The sequence below is a fragment of the Triticum dicoccoides genome, chromosome 5B (assembly GCF_002162155.2).
Source record: "Triticum dicoccoides isolate Atlit2015 ecotype Zavitan chromosome 5B, WEW_v2.0, whole genome shotgun sequence".
In the NCBI taxonomy this organism is placed as follows: domain Eukaryota; kingdom Viridiplantae; phylum Streptophyta; class Magnoliopsida; order Poales; family Poaceae; genus Triticum; species Triticum dicoccoides.
The window spans coordinates 414,155,986-414,173,487 of NC_041389.1; the positions used below are offsets into that span (position 1 = coordinate 414,155,986).

Below are 17,502 nucleotides of genomic sequence, written 5' to 3' on the forward strand. Positions count from 1 at the left end.
ATGCTTGAGTTGTGTACTTAAAATAAATTTTATGTAAACACTATCAATGCTCGGTACCAACATTTGTTATGTACGTGCGACATTGGCTTTTTATGATCGACGTGCATGGATATGGGAGTCCGGATTTAAGATATGTGGATGCCGGTAGCGAAATATGAGGGACCGTCCAGACGCGTCCGCGGACGCATAGCTGTCGAATTTGCCTAAGTCCAATTAAAGATGCTCTTAGAAGTCAAGAAAGATGTAGGCCTTTCCACCTAGGCCCTCTATTTCCATCAGTCCACAAAGTACCGAGCATCTAATCGCGGTGACTTTTGCAAAGCCGGTAGGGTGGCGATTTGTTTAGCTACAAAGTTAACCGCCCCCCGTCGTTTGACCGAGATTCTCTCCCCCGCGCGATCGACCTGACACCGTCAGCCCGCGCCCGTTGCCATGCCATGCCATGCGCACCCCAAAGTACATAAACAGTTGCTGCGGAGTAGTAGTACGCTAGGCATGGGCGCCGGCCGACGGAGAGCATCATCCTGCGCTCGCCCATTGGACCGCCGTCTCTGAGCCTTTTAACTAAAAAGAACAGGGCGGGACGCCAGGACACATGGGGCGGAGGACGCGCGGACACGTACCGGCGGGGGGCGCGGCGCGCAGAGAGAAAGAGAGAGAAAGCGCGCGGGCGTATTTGCCGCGCTGGTACGTGGCGTGCGCGCCGGCCGGCCGCCGACGGCGGGCGGGCGGGCGGGGCGTGGAAAGGTGGCGGCCGAGCGAGCGTGGTGCGCCGGTGGGAATGCGTGACAAACCGAGGGCTACGGATGGATGGTGCTGCCACCTTTTTTTGCTTGATTAAATTATTGCTGTTCCGATACGGCCAGATGATCCTGCGCTGCGTTTTTCAAAAGTTTTTATTTGCTCGCGGATGACGCAACGGACCTGACCCGGTGCTTCTTGTCCAAGCAAAAGTCCATCTTCACCACCGTTCAAAAGGTGAACATGGAACGACTGCGTTGCGTTTGACCAAGTACTTTCTTCATCCGAAATTAGTTGATGCTCAATGCATCTACATACATCGGTTTTGATTCCGGGCGGAGGCAGTGGTATATACTCCTACAATACAACAGGGAACGGATATACTCTACCAGGCCAGAGCACTGCTGTACATCGTCATTACTGGGCATGTTCCGTCTGTGAAACTGGAGCGCGCCGCACACAGAAAGCGACCTGTGCCGCGCTGCTGCTGTTAACCGCTGCGCGCAGATAGTAGATTGTTTGTTGCACCTTTCTCTCCACCACACAGGCACAGAGGCAGTGAGGCACACAGGCTCTCCTCTCGCACTCGCACTCGCACTCGCACACGACAGACAGAGGGGCAGGAGCGCGCCACCCCACCCGTTTCCCTGTAAAGTTCTGCCGCACCCGCACACATCAAAAGACTAAACGGATAATTAGCCCGCCTAATCCTTCCCAGTATACCACGATCAAACAGAGGAAGAAATACTATGCCCCTATTCTAATCTAACCAAAAAGTATCATCGCGCCTGTGCTGCAGCGCTGCTGCAAAAGGGCCTGCGGTTTTTCCATGGTGAGCAGCAGCAGCAGCCGGAGCAAGTTTTTAACATATTATTACCGGTGCGTCGAAGCCAAGAAAAAGAAGAGCAGACGCAGAGGAAAAGGCTAGAGAGAGGGAGAGAGAGATACTGCTACTGCTACTACGTCCTGCCCACACCACGTTGAGTCATTGACATTGCGACGGACGGAGCAAGCAGGAGGAGGCGGCGGCTTTGGCAGTCGCAGGCAGAGAGCAGAGAGCAGAGCAGAGCAGAGGCAGAGCGGCCGAGGAGGAGTTAATAATAATACCACCATCCCTTCCATGGTTCACACGCCACGGCATCACCATCATTGCCGCCTTCCTCCATATCCCCTTCTTTAATTGGTGCTGCTGCGTTTAAGCCTCCCCCACACCAACCCAACCCAACCGCGCCTCTCTCTTCCCCTGCTGCCGCTGCGCTGCGTACTGCTGGTGGGTTTTTTCATCCGTGCTCTGCTTCCCGCTGCTTCTCTCTCGCGCCGTCCCGGGGTGCCAAGCAAGTGCATGGGAAGAAGAAGAAAGCACCCAGCCTGAGCGAGCGTCAGACAGACAGTGAGGTCTTCTGCGAGGGCGTGAGGGAGCTAGAGGCGGCCGGAGAGGGAGGGAGCGAGAAGATGAAGTTCATGAAGCTGGGCTCCAAGCCGGACGCCTTCCAGTCCGGCGGCGCCGACGTCAGGTCAGTCACCCTCTTCCCTTCTTTTTCTTGTCTTGTTCATCTCTGGCGTTGCGTCCATCTCTAGCGTTGCTTCCTGCTCAAACTTTGGATGGGTTTTCCCTGCGCCGTTTGGTGTCTTACGTTTCTTGCTCGCGCCGCCGCTTCTCCGGTTCATGACGGCGGAGCAGAACCTCTTCTCGTCCATCTCCTTCGCCTCTTGTTCTACACGTAGCTAGGCGCGTTTCCCCGCTAGATTCTTGTCACAGACACCGTCATCCTCTTTCTCCTGCTGGTTGGTGCTCCCGGTGAGATTCTTGCAGGCTTATTCGTGCCGTGCGTCCCTTCGGAAGAGCAGAGCTTCTAGAATGGCGGTCGTTCGGGAACCGCTCTTCTTGCATCACCACCTTCTTGCTCCGACTGTCATGCTTGAGTGCGTCTCTTCCTCCTGTACCAGCTTATGTGGAGTTTTTGGCCCGGCATTGCGCTTGGATCTTGGTTATTAGACCCTGTTCGATTGCTAATGCGCCATAAAAATGATCTTGCTCCAAAATACGGCTGTTTTGCTTCGAGTCACGGCGTGAGTTGACTATTGGTTCTTGGGAAGTGCAGAGTGCTAGGCTGTGTGTGCCGTTTCTATCTCTACCAGTTTCTGCCTTGTCTTGTCCCCTCTGCCTGCCTTCTTTTGTTTATGCTTCCTACATGTGTGGCTCTCTACGCTTCTCTCAACTGGATCTAGCACTATGATACTAGTAGCAGAATGGAGTTTCTCCAACTGATCCCTCGAGCTGGCATTCCTTGTTTCTCTCGGGATTAGTTCTTCGTGTCCGTTCCATTGTCGCCACCCTCCCCCCTAGCCTGTTATACGGTTCAGTTTACAGTGATGAGCAGTCCTCTGATTAAAAAAATAATAATCTTGTTGTAATGTGCTGTAGTTCATTCATCCTTGGGTCTCATTTACTTGAAATGTTCTTGCATCTTTTTCCCGGCGTCCGTCAGTCCCATGGCTGCCTTTCACCTTCATGTAGATTGCTCTGCATCATTTGCTCGCCCAAAAGAATGATTGACTTCCTTTTCTCTTTTAAATCCGAACATGCAGCACTTGTTTTCTCCCCTCTTTGCTAGTGCGGAATAGATCTGAGTGCTAGGAGCAATGCGCTGAGCGCCAGTATATTAATATAAGGTAGATGCCACTACGCCCTGCTGTTCGTCTTGGGCAACTTGGTTAAAGTTGGCCGGGGTTAAGTTATTGTCAAGGAAGGGAGAAAACAATTGTCATCTCCCCATCTTACTAATCATTGATCAGGCCTCACTTTCCCTCCGGTTAATCTAAAGAATCCAGCATTCTTTTCTCTGAATGCCAAGCGCTAGAGGTGAAAAAGAAATGGGTTTAAAGCAGAGCTTGAGCCTGACATGTGTATCTTCTTGGCAAGGTGCTTTTGTAGCCAGTTAACTAGATGAAGAAACATTGGAAAGGGATGGTGTCAAGCTCAAGTTGAGCTTGTGAGATTTCTGGACCTTGTTAATTACTACTAATGATTATTAGTGGCCAGCTGATCGCATGCATACGTGTCCTGTTCACCAACTCCGGACTCCTAGTGCCCTGCTTCTTCCCTTTGCTGAACTGGGATAACTGGAAAGCGAGCCGCACAGTCTAGTTTAACTGCCACTGCATGTTTTTCCTCCATTATTGATGTGTTGTTGATGTAGTGGAGGTCTTTACAGCTTAGGATAAGCTTCATGTCTACGCTGTTGTCATGTGTTTGGAGAGAGCGACTAGTCAATGGTCTGTGGGTGACGGTCGATATGTTGTTTTTCTGCGGGAGACTGTTAACATAATCTCAGATGTTTGTTTCATTCAGATAGTTTTGACATTTTCCTGAGCTTCTCCACAATTGGTATGCGCGATTTCGGGGGTGAAAGCTTTGTAGGAGCATTAGGCGGGTACAAGAAATACTTGTATAAAACTAAACCTCTGTAATGTTTTTTTAACGTTACCATGGTTACCAAATAGTGTTTGTGTGTTCTGTTTCTCAATATGATATGCTCACAAGTTTGTTGATACGTGCAGATTGGTGGTCTCCGACCTTGCAACAGATGTTATTGTGCATATCGGTGAAGTCAGATTCTACTTGCACAAGGTCAGTGTGCTAGTATTTTCAGCAAATTTTGCTGAAGTCAACACTAAGCATTTATATTTGCTTCTACAAATAACGGCAAGGGTGGTGGAAGTAGATATGTGTTGCATCCTGGAGTACGTAGTTCTTCAGGCATAGAATGTTCAACTGTCGGGGTCTCTTTGTCATGCCATCAAGAGTAGTAACATCATCAACATTTATGCTTCACGTCTGATTGCTGTTGGGCTGTCTCTTTCCAATCTACTGGGTCCTGTTTCACACAAATTATTTTCACTGCCAAGCTGATTATCAACACCACCTTAAAATATTTTTGATGGCCTAATAGACTGCCTTTGGCAATCTAACCAAACAGATCAAAGAATCATCCATTACATTTATGTTACCATTCTTCAGCCTAACAACACCTTATAGCAACCCTATGCCGTGTATTTCTTAACAAGGTCTGCTTATAGCTTATAGCCTTAAACTAAAGAAAGTGATTTGTGTTGTCAAATTGTATTGAATCAAGTAAAACCTACCTACATGGAACACTTCAGTACTTAATTTTGGTGCTGGTAAACTTTAGTTTTACCAGGGCGTCAGTTAGCTATTTAAAACTTGCCCAAATTTTAGTGCTGTTTCAGACTCCCATGACAATATTTCAACTGCAAACACTGCTGAAGGAAAGAATACCCTGATAGCATTTGCATAGATACAAGCTTAATCATTTTCATCAAGTGTTTGGCATTTTGTCACCGAGTGTTATAATCACCAGTGCTGCATTATGTAAATGGTTTATTTTCTAGCTGATGACAACTCATATGCAGAGCAATATCTGATTATCATTCATGACTGAAAATTTGCTTCTGTGTTGATTGTTGTATGCAGTTTCCCCTTCTGTCCAAGAGCAGCAAGCTTCAGAAGCTAGTCCTTAAGGCTACTGAGAAAGGGACAGATGACGTCCACATAGATGATTTACCGGGGGGAGCGAAAGGGTTTGAAATATGTGCAAAATTCTGCTATGGGATGGTTGTCACCCTCAGTCCCCACAATGTTGTTGCAGCAAGATGTGCAGCAGAGTACCTTGGAATGACTGAGGAAATGGACAAAGGGAACTTGATATTCAAAATCGAGGTCTTCATAAACTCCAGCATCCTCCGGAGCTGGAAAGATTCAATCATTGTTCTCCAGAGCACGAAGGCACTATTACCTTGGTCTGAGGAGCTAAAGGTTGTCGGTAGATGTATCGACGCCATTGCTTCAAAGACGTCTGTGGATCCTGCCAATGTATCCTGGTCATACAGTTATAATAAGAAAGGAGTAGCCTGCACTGAAATAATTGAGCCGGCAGGAAAAACATCGGTAGCTCCCAAGGACTGGTGGGTTGAGGACTTGTGTGAATTGGATGTTGATCTCTACAAGAGAGTGATGGTTGCTATCAAATCCAAGGGGAGGATGTCACCTGACTTGATAGGAGAAGCCCTCAAAGCCTATGCAGTTAGGTGGCTGCCAGACTCTTACGACGCGCTGGTCGCTGATGATTACATGAGAAGGAACCAATGCTTGGTGGAGACCATAATATGGTTGCTGCCTTCAGATAAGAGCTCAGGTTGCTCTTGCAGGTTTCTCCTGAAGCTGTTGAAAGTTGCTATATTAGTTGGGTCTGGAGATCATGTGAAGGAGGAGCTCATGAGAAGGATCAGTTTCCAGTTGCACAAAGCTTCGGTGAAGGATCTCTTGTTGCCTGCTGCTGAGCCCAGTGATGGCATCCATGATGTTCGGTTGGTCCATAATCTTGTTCAGAGATTTGTTGCAAGAACCGCATTGTCTCACAATGGCGATTTCGTCGAGAAATCTGATGAGAAAATGATCGAGCTCAACTTTGAGCAAGAATCCACTTTGGCTCTAGGGGAGTTGGTTGATGGGTACCTATCTGAAGTAGCTGCAGATCCAGACCTTGAATTCTCCACCTTCGTGGAACTAGCTACGGCGGTGCCAGAAGCAGCTAGACCTGTTCATGACGGGTTGTACTACGCGGTTGATGCGTATATCAAGGTATGTTCAATGCACTTGATGAACCTAAATTTGCTCAATGGTTGCTGTCAGTACTTTCTGCTATACCATGAATGGACATTTGATGCTAATAAACTTACAAATCTGAAACATAGTTATGCTAGTCTTTGATAAGCATGGAAGCAGACTTGATAAATCACCTGTATGCTATCTCACCTTTAGAAGACCATAACCGCACCTGATCATTTGCTTCTTTTTAACCAGGAACATCCAAACATAAACAAAGCTGACAAAAAGAAGATTTGCGGCCTGATAGATGTCAAGAAGCTTTCCACAGATGCATGCGTGCACGCCACACAAAACGACCGCCTGCCTCTCCGGGTGGTGGTGCAGGTCCTCTTCTTCCAGCAGCTGAGGGCGGGTTCAAGCAGCGCGGTACCTCTAACTGACGGCGGAGAGAATGCTTGTGCAAAGCCTGCGCAGGAACAAAGTGAGCACTGTGAAAGGCGGATACCCAGGCACCCGAACAAGCTGGATAAGCAAGTGACAGGCCTAAGCGCAGGAGGAGAGGGTGAGGACCGGCACGTCGAGCTCAGGGTCGGCAGAAACAGCTTCAAGGACCAGGTGGTCGGCAGAAACAGCTTCAAGGATCAACTGGGAGGCCTCCTGCTGCAGTCACGGTCGAGGAGGATATTCGACAAGCTATGGAGCAGCAAGGGGCATGGCGAAAACGGCAAGGGTTCAGAGACGTCCGGCAGCTCACAGAGCCCGCCATCGACGGCAAAGCCCACGGAAGTGAAGCCCTCTCCTCTCCCCCCTCTTAGGAACAGAAGGTATTCTGTTTCATAGGCCTCTTCTTACTCCTCCGGCCTCTTGGTTTAGTTTAGCTTTGGGTTAGGTTTGTACAGGAAAGAGAAGTTCTCAGCTGATGCTCATCATTTTTGTTTGCTCCCTGCTCTGGTCAATGAAGAGAAAATATGTGAGGGAGGACTGTAAGCAGCTCAATATGCTGCTTTCTGCATGGTTATCCAAGTCATAGGCCCGTAGCTTACCAGTGTATCTTAACTGGAGGAAAGATCTTAGGAGGGTTGGTTCTTCTCTGAAATGTTTATGAAGAACAAGATAAAAGGGTTTGTGTAAACACTAGTTCTCGTGTCTAGAGCAGAATAATACTCCCTCCTTTCCTAAATGCAAGTCTTTTTTAGAGATTTCAATGCGGACTACTGAGTGTCGACTCACTCATTTTACGTCATATGTAGTCCGTAGTGGAAATCTCTAGAAAGACTTACATTTAGGAACGGAGGGAGTATCAGATTGCAGGACACAAAGAACATGGATTACAATGATTGCACGAGTATATTTTTCATTTGAGGTGGATGTAACCCAAGTGGCTTCTAAGCCATAACTGATTCTGCCATCTCAGATCAGAATGTTTTCAGGATTCCGCGAAACCCCAAATCAATCTATCTGCATTTAGCCCTAAATGGAACTTGCAATCTTGAATTCAGGAAAGAGTGACGAAACACAACCCAAAATTCAGATGATACATGGATCTTACTACGCAGCAGAGCTAATAACTGAGGCGGGTAAACTTGAGTAGTTTTGTCAAATCATATAGGCAGATAACATGGAAGACAGCCCCTCCCACTAAGCAAAGCTAGTTTGTTATTATCTCTCTGCAACACCAACACAGGTTCCATGCAACCAATGGTCACTTCTCTCAGGAGGCAAGCGTTTCCATTACAGCTTAACTAACTAGTAACCGCCCCTCAGAGCAAGGACAAGATGGAGGACCGAGCCACCTTCGATGTTGTAGTCCTTGGCAGTCTTGTCATCTGCAAGCTGCTTACCAGCATAAATCAGCCTGCAAGCAGAAAATAATTACATCCTTAGTCCGGGTCATCCAAATGCTAGACACTTACAAAGTATCCACCGCCATTGTTACAGATACGAGGAACAGAGAGGAGTTCATTCGAGCAGAACATATACATATAACACAGTAACACACGTAGAAAGATCGAAAGAAATTCAGGCTCTGTATACCTTTGCTGCACAGGAGGAATGCCTTCTTTCTCCTCAACGCGCTCCTTGATCCTATCAATCGTGTCAGTGGGCTCAATGTCGATTTCGATCTCCTTCCCAGTGAGAGTCTTGACCTTGATCATTGTGCCGCCCCTGAGCCTGAGGACCAAGTGAAGAGTCGACTCCTTCTGAATGTTGTAGTCAGCAAGCGTGCGTCCATCCTCCAACTGCTTGCCAGCAAATATCAAACGCTGCTGGTCCGGAGGAATCCCTTCCTTGTCCTGTGACAGTGCACAAAATGGCGTGTTAGTTCAGTTTCCACTGCTTGAAGTAGGCTAGCCTGCCACTTAACCAATGCAATGGCAATACAGAACTACATAGACAGTTTTCTGGATTCGGATCACAATGGTAACAGACGGTATGGTGCGCCATCGATCTATTTCAGAACCGAAGAATAGATGAGTGATTTGAAACAGAACACAGGTAACTTAACTACAAGAATGATACACATAAAAGGCAATGTCTCATCATTTGATATATTCTACTCTATCACAGGGAGCAGCACCAGCACAAGATACCAAGTGAGACATCCATGCGTTACAACAAAGCATGGACTGTATTCCTTTTCGTCATTTGTTACTGAATCAGATACCCACTATACAACACAATGATAGAATTTGCATACAACTCGTCTACTACTCAAGTCTCAGACTTCAAAAAGAGGTACTACCTGAACTGTTCTAATTTTGCACACCAGAACGGATTTGTATAATTTGACAGAAAAAGGGATGAACCCTTGGATGCAACTTTTAGGCGCAGCCCAGCAAAATAAACCCTACAGAGTTTGCTAAAAACGTCCCAGCATGCTTGCCCTAGTTCGACCGATCCAAACTTCATCAGATAATTTCCCGGGCCTGCCCGAATAAACGCAAGGCAATCTGAAATCCTAACAAACATGCGCAGAAACAGCACGCCATCTAAAAAACTAGGGCAGGACTAGCAGCGCGGACGCCCCCCGGACGGTATAGGGGCAGCGCATCAACGATTTACTGGACGCATCGCCCCAGCGAAATTAAACTAAGCCAATCAGCGGGTAGACCTAGAAAGGATCGGGTAGGGGGGAGGGGGCGGCGGCGGCGGCGCACCTGGATTTTGGCCTTGACGTTGTCGATGGTGTCGCTGCTCTCGACCTCGAGGGTGATGGTCTTCCCCGTGAGGGTCTTGACGAAGATCTGCATCTCCTCGCGCTCCTGTTGCTCGTGCGCGAGGGAGTCAAGCTGGTCGCGTGCGGACGACGGAGCAGAGGCGGAAGCAGACGAAAACGAAACGAAAATCCTTTCTTTTCTCCACGGGTGGGTGTCTCTGCGGCTCGGGTCCGGCTGGATTTATTGGGGAAGTGCACATTTTTTTGTATTTTAGATCTCTATACTTTATATCCTACTCCCTCCGTCCCATAATGTAATAGAGTCAACAAACGTCTTACATTATGGGACAGAGGTTGTAGAATTTTTTTAGATGTAGACTATCTGCAAAAAAAAGACATGTTTGACTTTCAGTAAACAAAATATGCCCTACGTTAGGGAACGGAGGGAGTAGAATTTTTATAGGATAGGATATGTATCCTTAGAATTTTCTATATATATAATGTTTGATTTGTAGGATTATTAGAATCCTTAGAAAAAATATTCAAACGATTACTTTGCACACTATCTTAGAGGAAAATTTTGATCCTGCTCAAACCATTTTTTCACAATTATTTGCTTTTCGTGTGGTATTTAACACTCTCTAGTCCAAATTTGTGTAGTTTGTTGATCCTATAGGATTCAAGTCCGCATGTCACACTAATTTTGCTCACCACAAAAGGACTCCCAAACAATTAGGTTTCCTCCTCCTCCCACCAGCGTCTCCGTCGGCCCACTCCACATCCGATGGCCTTTGGGCAGTGGAGGTGCGGAGGACCTCGGACCCTCACCGGCGGAGGGGCCCTGCTCTTGCTCTTGTTAGGTTTAGCGTCTTGGTTAAGGATGTGTGGTTGCGGCAATGTCCCTCAATAGGAGTAATGTCTTCCAAGTTTGATCCTCGTCTCAATGATACGTCTAGCGTTGTCGAAGGGCGTGTGGAGGAGTGTCTCTATGGTTTCACGAGATTCGGTTGGTGATGGTATTCGTCGACGATTGCTATTCGGGAGCGCTGGTCCTATGAGATTTTCGCACGATGACTTCCCGACCGTTACTACCATAAAGTTTGCCTAGCTCTAGTGAGGGAGGACGATGATTGTGGCGCTTCTTCGGCTCTCTCCAGTGCTTGTAATCGTCGTTAGATGGTCCATATATTTGGTTGTATTTTTTGTTATCTCTTGTGATCTCTATACTTATACTGTCATGATTTGATTATGAACTGATAAAAAATTTCACCAAAAATAAAATAAAATTCTGTGAATCAAAGAGGCCCCAAGTTGGTTCGCAATTTTTTTTCTTTCCTGCAACTCTTTTGGGAAAGAAGTTATTTTTTTTCTGACATCACCTACTGGCATACCCGTGCACACAAAAACCAGGGGCGCACAAACGAATCAGTTCGCGTGGTAGCGTTCGCGAACCAACGGTCTGCGTCGCACGTAAACTCGTCTACTCAAAGTTCAGCATCTGCTTACATACCACGCAGCCCCCGCCGCCAGAAATAAAAAGCTGACGGCGCGCACAACCCAGCTGCGTCCATCCACACGATACGAGCACATATTCCACAACACCGTGACCAGCAAACCGTGTGGTGCTGCTCGGTTCAGCCAAAGGAGGCAACAGGCGCCGGCAACAGAATTACGAACGGGGGACCGTAAGCAGTACTATGCTATCACGATAATTCAGTGGCCAGTGCAACCAGTGGACAGGAAGAAACAAGAATGTCTCCAAAAAATAACACCATTTGGAGAAGCCAAACACAGTACCACTATAACAAAATTTCATACATTATCTGTGGCATGAATGCCTATTAGGGGGAAAACATCCCTTCCCGCAAACTGGAATGCCCAGCGATGAAACTGTTAACTGACATTGTTCGTCGTCCAGAACCACAGGAGCAAGTCTAGAGCCGCTATGAACGTATCAGACGTTGAACCCTTCGGCTCTCAAGCATAGGCGATGGGCTTCGATCCACTTCCCGCACGCGTCCTCGCCATGCTCCACGATGCACTCGTCCCTCAGCCTCTTTGTGTCGGGGCAGGCGCAGCATATCTTCTTCTTCGGCTTCGTGTCAGGCGCTGGAGCTTGCCCGGTTTTTTCTTCTGCAGTTGGGGTAACGGTTGTTGCAGATGCACTGTTCCCCATCCCCTCTGAAATAAATCGTAATGGTACCACATCAGTGTCAACTGTCAAAACAAAACGAGGCAAGAAGACCAACAGCTCGATTGTTCAGGGATGAACCACAGGGGCTTTAGAACACTGAACCTGCTAGTATTTTAGAGGGTACACAGTTTTCGTTGCCTGGACTTTGAAAAGCCTACACATAATTCATTTACGTGCTGGGATTTACTTGTTTCAACATGTTCAGAACATACCCAATTTGAAAGCTAAGTAGTACCACCTGCTAGTGAACTTTGGTATGATCATGTTCAGTGTAAACAGTATATTCAGATAATGGAAATCAACAGCATCACGGAATCTGAACCATGGATGTTTTTGAACCCTGAACCTAGTAGTGTACTTTTTAGAAGACAACACAATTTTGATTACCCGGTTCTTAGAAGGCAACAAAGTATCAGTATCAGATTATGTAGTGCATAGTGGGACCACCAATTTCAATAAGTTCAGAATTCATCCAATTCGAAAGCTAAGTAGTGTATGCCAGCAAAATTTTACGATCACTTGCAGCGTATACAGTATCCAGACAATGGAACAGAATCGCAACATACTAGCTCCTTGTGGCAATATCAGGAGTCTCAGAAGAACAACACAGCTACAATAGTTGCAGGAGAAAAAAGGGCCAATGGCGAAATAGGCATCTTATATCCAATCAAAATTGGCTACGTAGTATGTACCTTAACAGTGTTGTCAACACCGTTCGAGATGTTGAGGTAACAAACTACTTATGATCAACCCAAATGGAGCTTACAGAGCTACAGTTAATGGCAAGTAAAATCAAGGGAAACAACAGATTCTTGGGTTCCATGATTTGCATAGACAACCTTTTTGTAAAGAGGGCAGACTGCTATATTAAGACCATATAACTTTAAACATCTTCAAATGTTCAGGATCTACAGCAAATGTCTAGGCAGCCTAGCTCAGGCAGTAAGTTATAGCACAGCTTTGCTTTTGGTATTGTGCATCATCGTCGAGTTGGAGGGGTGAAAGCTGGCAACGAGCATCTTCCGACAGGGTTATGAATTCAGCGTGTGCTTCAAGCATTTGTACATAAATATATGCCTCTGAATTTGACTACTCGACAGTGTCAAGAAGCCTCCATACTCTGCTGTCATGAACTTCCGAATACCGGCTCCATGCAATTCGCGCATGCTAAATCCAGCCAGGCACACGTTCGGTTATGTAGAAATCTGGCAAGGGGTTCCTAGACCCATTCTACCACATACATCTCATTTCCTACCACACGCAGCACAAAAAATCCTCCTCCAGGAAATTCAACGGAGATTCAGACTTATAACTAATCCTAACTTCCGTAGTAGGAGTAGAATTCAATCGATCCACTACCTAACAGCAGGAAGCAGTAAAACGCATAAAGAATCATGGATGCGGAATCGCCAGCATCAAAGGCGAGCAAGGCTAAGATCACACCGAGGTACAGACTAGCACATCTCGGAATGGGCACGGGGAAGGGTCGGCGGGGCTCACCGATGAACGGAGCTCCGGGAGTCGGCGGGAGAGGGCAGGAGCGCAGCGCGAGCTCGAGGCCCCGGATCCAAAATCGCTCTTGCCTTCTGAAGGGAAGAGGAGCCGCGCCGCACGGCAGAGAGGGTTCTGGAGGAAGAAGACCGCTCGCTCCGTCTGAACCGAACCAGAATGACTTGGCCAGAGTGACTTGGCCTCGTCCGATCGCGACCGTCGGTTTTAGATCGAACGGTCCGTAACGCTTCGACTGGACGCGAGTAGAGACTTCCGAGTTCCGACCCGCACCGCACGCAGATCAGTCCCCCTCTTCCCTCGGCCGCCGCAGAGAACAGCACCGCAGCGGAGAGAAGAGAGAGAGAGAACATGGTGGCGCCGAACGTGAAGGCGGAGACGATGAGGCTGATGGACCGGCGGTCGGCGCTGGAGGCGGAGATGGACGCCATCATCGCCGCCCTCTCCGCGCCGGGCGGGGCGGGCATCACGGGCAGCCTCGTCGACGCCGAGGTACCGTCGCGCCCTCGCTCCCCCCGCGCCCAAAACCCTAGCGGCCTAGACCCGAGGCGTTGTCCTCCGCCCCTTCCCCTTCCTTGGACGGTTTATAGTTTGCTAATCGCGGCTGTTTTGGTTCGGCTTAGGGCTTCCCCAGGGCGGACATCGACATCCCCGCCGTCCTCGCCCAGCGCCGCAAGCTCGGTGGTATGTATGCTCTCACTCGAATTCTCGTCCTACTCATCATATCGATGCGCTTGTTTCCACTGTACTGTATGGCTACATGTACTGCTGCCGCGCCTCGTTGTTTTGGTGTATGCCGTGCACCTTATGGGGCTTCATTCATGGTCCGGGATTATGAATTGATTTTTGCAAATATGCTGACATTTGTGTCCAGTAATGGGGATGCAAGAGTTTTCCTGTAGTTGAATTGCTTCTCCTGCGATGTTGGTGAGTTCTGGATGGTGGGAGGTGGCCCTGATATGAGTTATACCCGGCGAGTGTACAGCAAATTGGATATCAGTGCATGCCCTTTTGGCATCAGTAGTGAACTGATAGTACTATGATTTTGAACATGTATAGGAGATTAGGGGTGAAGTATACTGATATATGTTGTGCTACATGTATGGACCTGAACAGGGTTTGCTGAACTGATGAGCTTAAAGTGTAGTGATATCTGACATTTTTGTAGAAGTTCAGGATCATCTCTTGTTCTTCATTGCTGAGGATATTTACAGATTTGGCCTGTGGGCTTAGGCTGACTGAAAAAAAAAATCATTCCACATCATCATAGCGTGTATATTCTAAATCGTCTCAGCGTGCTGTTAACTTTTTAAGTATAATTGGTACTTACACTGCATAATGTACATTGCAGAGCTGAGGAATGATCACAAGGATGTTACAAACAAAATTGAGAAGAATCTGGAAGTTTTACACTCTACAAAATTAACAAGAAATGAGCAATCAATCCCGAGAAGTTCTGGTAAGTACTGTACACTCTGTGCTCACATTAACTTGTCATGATGGGAAATGTGCATCCAAAGTTATAGATCTTGGCCAGTTGTATCTTCTCAGATGTATATAAGGAGCACATGACAATAAATATATCTTATTTTCCATAAATATTGTACTCCTGCTGTCCACAAATATAAGCCATTTTTTAAACTTTGAGAACTCCAATGCACGATTGTAACTAATTTGTATCATAATATACTACCTAAATAATAGAACTCGTGTATCATGGAAGTGCTCTACAAGACAAATTGAATGAAATTATTTTGTTTAGCAAACCTGTATACTTCTTAATATACCAGGTCAATATTGGTCAACGTTTCAAAGGCTTGACTACATGCATCCGAAGTTGACCTATGTTTGGAGATGGAGGGAGTAAATCTGTGAGATTGGACATATTCAAAGTTCGTCTTGGTCTCTCGAGTTCCTGCTCTACTGTGCTGTGCCATGGCTTTCTTTTATGACATCATCTAGGAGTGATCTTTATAACCTGACCAACACTTAGTAATTTACACTTGTCCACTAAAACAGACACTTGGAAGTACCCTCAGTTACAAAAACGGTTTAGCATTTTGGGAATAGTTTTTTATGGCATGAACACAAACTGAGAAGCAATTGATGCCATAGCATTATTTGCACATTGGCGTGTTAAACCTCCAGTTTTTTACCTTGAAACATGGGCTATTCTTGAGCATGAGTCAAGTTATATGGTAAGGAAACTAGAGTTGCTTATCTCCATCATATTTGATTGCATGCAGGTATATCAGCTCCACTGCATGGCGGATTGTCTCAAAATGATCCTATGGAAGAAGATCTGGTGACCAGACTTCCTTTTGCGATGATTGATGACATCGCAGATGGTTCTCCTGCTGCTTTGGATGGCTTGCTGCTTGGGGATGAGATAGTGAAGTTTGGGAGTGTAGAGGCTGGCGGCAGATTGCAAGAAAGGCTTGTTTCTGAAGCCCTTTCCAGTGAGGATAATCAAGTGTCTCTGCTCATCATTCGTCAGGGATCACCAATGAACTTGACAATTACACCAAGAAAGTGGCACGGAAGAGGACTTATGGGGTATGTTTTACTAAAACCTTTGTGTCAAGTGTTCTATTTCATTTTTAGCCTATCAAGAAGTATCAGATCTTCCTTTTTCCAATATTTTGTTACTGTAAACATGTAGGTTGCCTTTTTCAACTGAGAAGCAATATCCTTGTAGTTACTCCCCTTGTTACAAATATTACTACCAAATACAATAGTGTATTCCTTTGCTCTGAAATGCCAAGTTGACATGGATTAAATGTGACACAACACTACCTAAATTGCGACATGGATACTTTTGTTGGAGAGGGATATGGAGACTTATTGAACAAACGCACGATGGTGATTTTGTGTTCTTTCTAGTCTACTATTCTGTTGAAAACAGCCTTTACAGTGAATTGCAGAGAACTACATGTCCTCTTCCTAAGTAGCATAAAACCTCAGGTTCTTGAAAGTTTTGCAACAAACACAACCCCTATTTTGTAGTAGTGTCCCTCCTAGTCAGCAATTTGCCCTCAACCCCGATGCAGACGTGGCACCCCTTGCCTCATCGGCAACCCTACCTACTATTAGGAATCGATTGTGTGTAACCAGAAGCAGCACGAAGTGCTGGTGAGGATCTTTCCCGCAGATTAGGATTCTTCATCACACGGAACCATGGCAACAAAGCGAAGATGTCTGTTCTTTGTTAGTTCTGTTAATACTTCAATTGTTTCTTTCTTGATCACATGAGAACCATGTCACCTCTAGCTGACAAACTTATCATGTGTGTTAATGATTTGTGGATGATGATTGTTTCTATTTTAATGGTATCTTAACTGTAAAACTTGGTGTCTTGTTCTCGCAGGTGCCATTTCCAAATCTTATGAAGGGTCGCGGTCTATATTCAACTGTAGAACGGGGTGCTTTCACGTCTACACTTGTGCAGACAGCTCTTGCCGCCCTGCATTTAAACATCGAAGTAAACTGATAACCTGAACGCATGTACTTATTTTTACCTGTAGCTGCGCTTAAAGCACAACGCAATGCCACTGTGGAACCTGTAGTCGCCTTGGTTGCAGGCTTTATTTGGTACGCTACCCTTCTTGCCCCCGGATAAAGAACAATGTCTATCACGTTTTGCCAATGATGATGTAGCAAAACCTGAAGTCAGAATGAAGTTGGATCGTGTGGACCGAGAGAAAAAAAGCCGCCATCCGTATGTGCAACTGTGGGAAGTTCCTATCTGGTCTTCGTGCCTTTTTTTGAGCGTTTGTCTTGGTGACTTGGTCTTACACGAGCGCAACAGCGTGTCGATTCCTTTCTGCTTATACACGCGTTGCGACTAGTGAGAATGCATCGCTTCCAGAATCGCTAGACCTCGCCTCACATATGAATGTTAAGCACCCACCTAATACGCTTTAGGCCGGCTTTAGATTGTGGGCTGTTGTTAATTATAAGTAGGGTCTAAATCAGCAGCCGGTTGCCAGAAACTGCGTACGAAAATACCTTTGGTTCTCGTATGAGCATGCTATTTGAAGACATGATGTTGTGTAGACCTGCTATTTATAAACAAATGTGAGGATTAATTAAGACGCCCACTACAGGACTGGCGAACCGACCGATGGCAAGAGCTAGCCTACTTGATTCTCTGATAGTACTAAACATGGAGAGTTCGTTATGCTCACAACCAAACATCTCTAGTGGACAAAGTCTACCAATATTTATTTATACCCTCCAATGAGGCTAATCTATGCCTGCACTGATTAGTCT

General features: G+C 46.5%; 3 protein-coding genes across 3 annotated transcripts; 2 read left to right on the forward strand and 1 right to left on the reverse strand.

Moving 5' to 3' along the window:
- The first annotated feature begins 1,864 nt into the window (after window positions 1-1,864).
- On the forward strand, window positions 1,865-7,518 carry LOC119309660 (BTB/POZ domain-containing protein NPY1-like). Its single transcript, XM_037585620.1, has 4 exons — window positions 1,865-2,255; window positions 4,303-4,372; window positions 5,237-6,403; window positions 6,626-7,518. The coding sequence occupies exons 1-4, from the start codon at window positions 2,194-2,196 to the stop codon at window positions 7,208-7,210; spliced, it is 1,884 nt and encodes a 627-aa protein (XP_037441517.1). The 5' UTR covers window positions 1,865-2,193; the 3' UTR covers window positions 7,211-7,518.
- A 414-nt stretch (window positions 7,519-7,932) lies between these two features.
- On the reverse strand, window positions 7,933-9,752 carry LOC119309662 (ubiquitin-NEDD8-like protein RUB1). Its single transcript, XM_037585622.1, has 3 exons — window positions 9,529-9,752; window positions 8,405-8,664; window positions 7,933-8,225 (listed from the first exon to the last, which is right to left on the reverse strand). Exons 1-3 carry the CDS (start codon window positions 9,619-9,621, stop codon window positions 8,117-8,119), a joined length of 462 nt encoding a protein of 153 aa, XP_037441519.1. The 5' UTR covers window positions 9,622-9,752; the 3' UTR covers window positions 7,933-8,116.
- A 3,753-nt stretch (window positions 9,753-13,505) lies between these two features.
- On the forward strand, window positions 13,506-16,972 carry LOC119309661 (26S proteasome non-ATPase regulatory subunit 9-like). Its single transcript, XM_037585621.1, has 5 exons — window positions 13,506-13,722; window positions 13,854-13,914; window positions 14,582-14,689; window positions 15,477-15,786; window positions 16,598-16,972. The coding sequence occupies exons 1-5, from the start codon at window positions 13,582-13,584 to the stop codon at window positions 16,617-16,619; spliced, it is 642 nt and encodes a 213-aa protein (XP_037441518.1). The 5' UTR covers window positions 13,506-13,581; the 3' UTR covers window positions 16,620-16,972.
- The last annotated feature ends 530 nt before the right edge of the window (window positions 16,973-17,502 follow it).

Coding starts and splice junctions, on each gene's coding strand:
- LOC119309661 (XM_037585621.1), top strand. CDS start 13,582: ATGGTGGCGCCGAACGTGAAGGCGGAGACGATGAGGCTGATGGACCGG. Junction 13,723..13,853: donor GCAGCCTCGTCGACGCCGAG/GTACCGTCGCGC, acceptor GGTTCGGCTTAG/GGCTTCCCCAGGGCGGACAT. Junction 15,787..16,597: donor CACGGAAGAGGACTTATGGG/GTATGTTTTACT, acceptor TTGTTCTCGCAG/GTGCCATTTCCAAATCTTAT.
- LOC119309660 (XM_037585620.1), top strand. CDS start 2,194: ATGAAGTTCATGAAGCTGGGCTCCAAGCCGGACGCCTTCCAGTCCGGC. Junction 2,256..4,302: donor TCCGGCGGCGCCGACGTCAG/GTCAGTCACCCT, acceptor TGATACGTGCAG/ATTGGTGGTCTCCGACCTTG. Junction 4,373..5,236: donor TCAGATTCTACTTGCACAAG/GTCAGTGTGCTA, acceptor TGTTGTATGCAG/TTTCCCCTTCTGTCCAAGAG.
- LOC119309662 (XM_037585622.1), bottom strand. CDS start 9,621: ATGCAGATCTTCGTCAAGACCCTCACGGGGAAGACCATCACCCTCGAG. Junction 8,665..9,528: donor ACGTCAAGGCCAAAATCCAG/GTGCGCCGCCGC, acceptor GCACTGTCACAG/GACAAGGAAGGGATTCCTCC. Junction 8,226..8,404: donor ATTCCTCCTGTGCAGCAAAG/GTATACAGAGCC, acceptor TTCTGCTTGCAG/GCTGATTTATGCTGGTAAGC.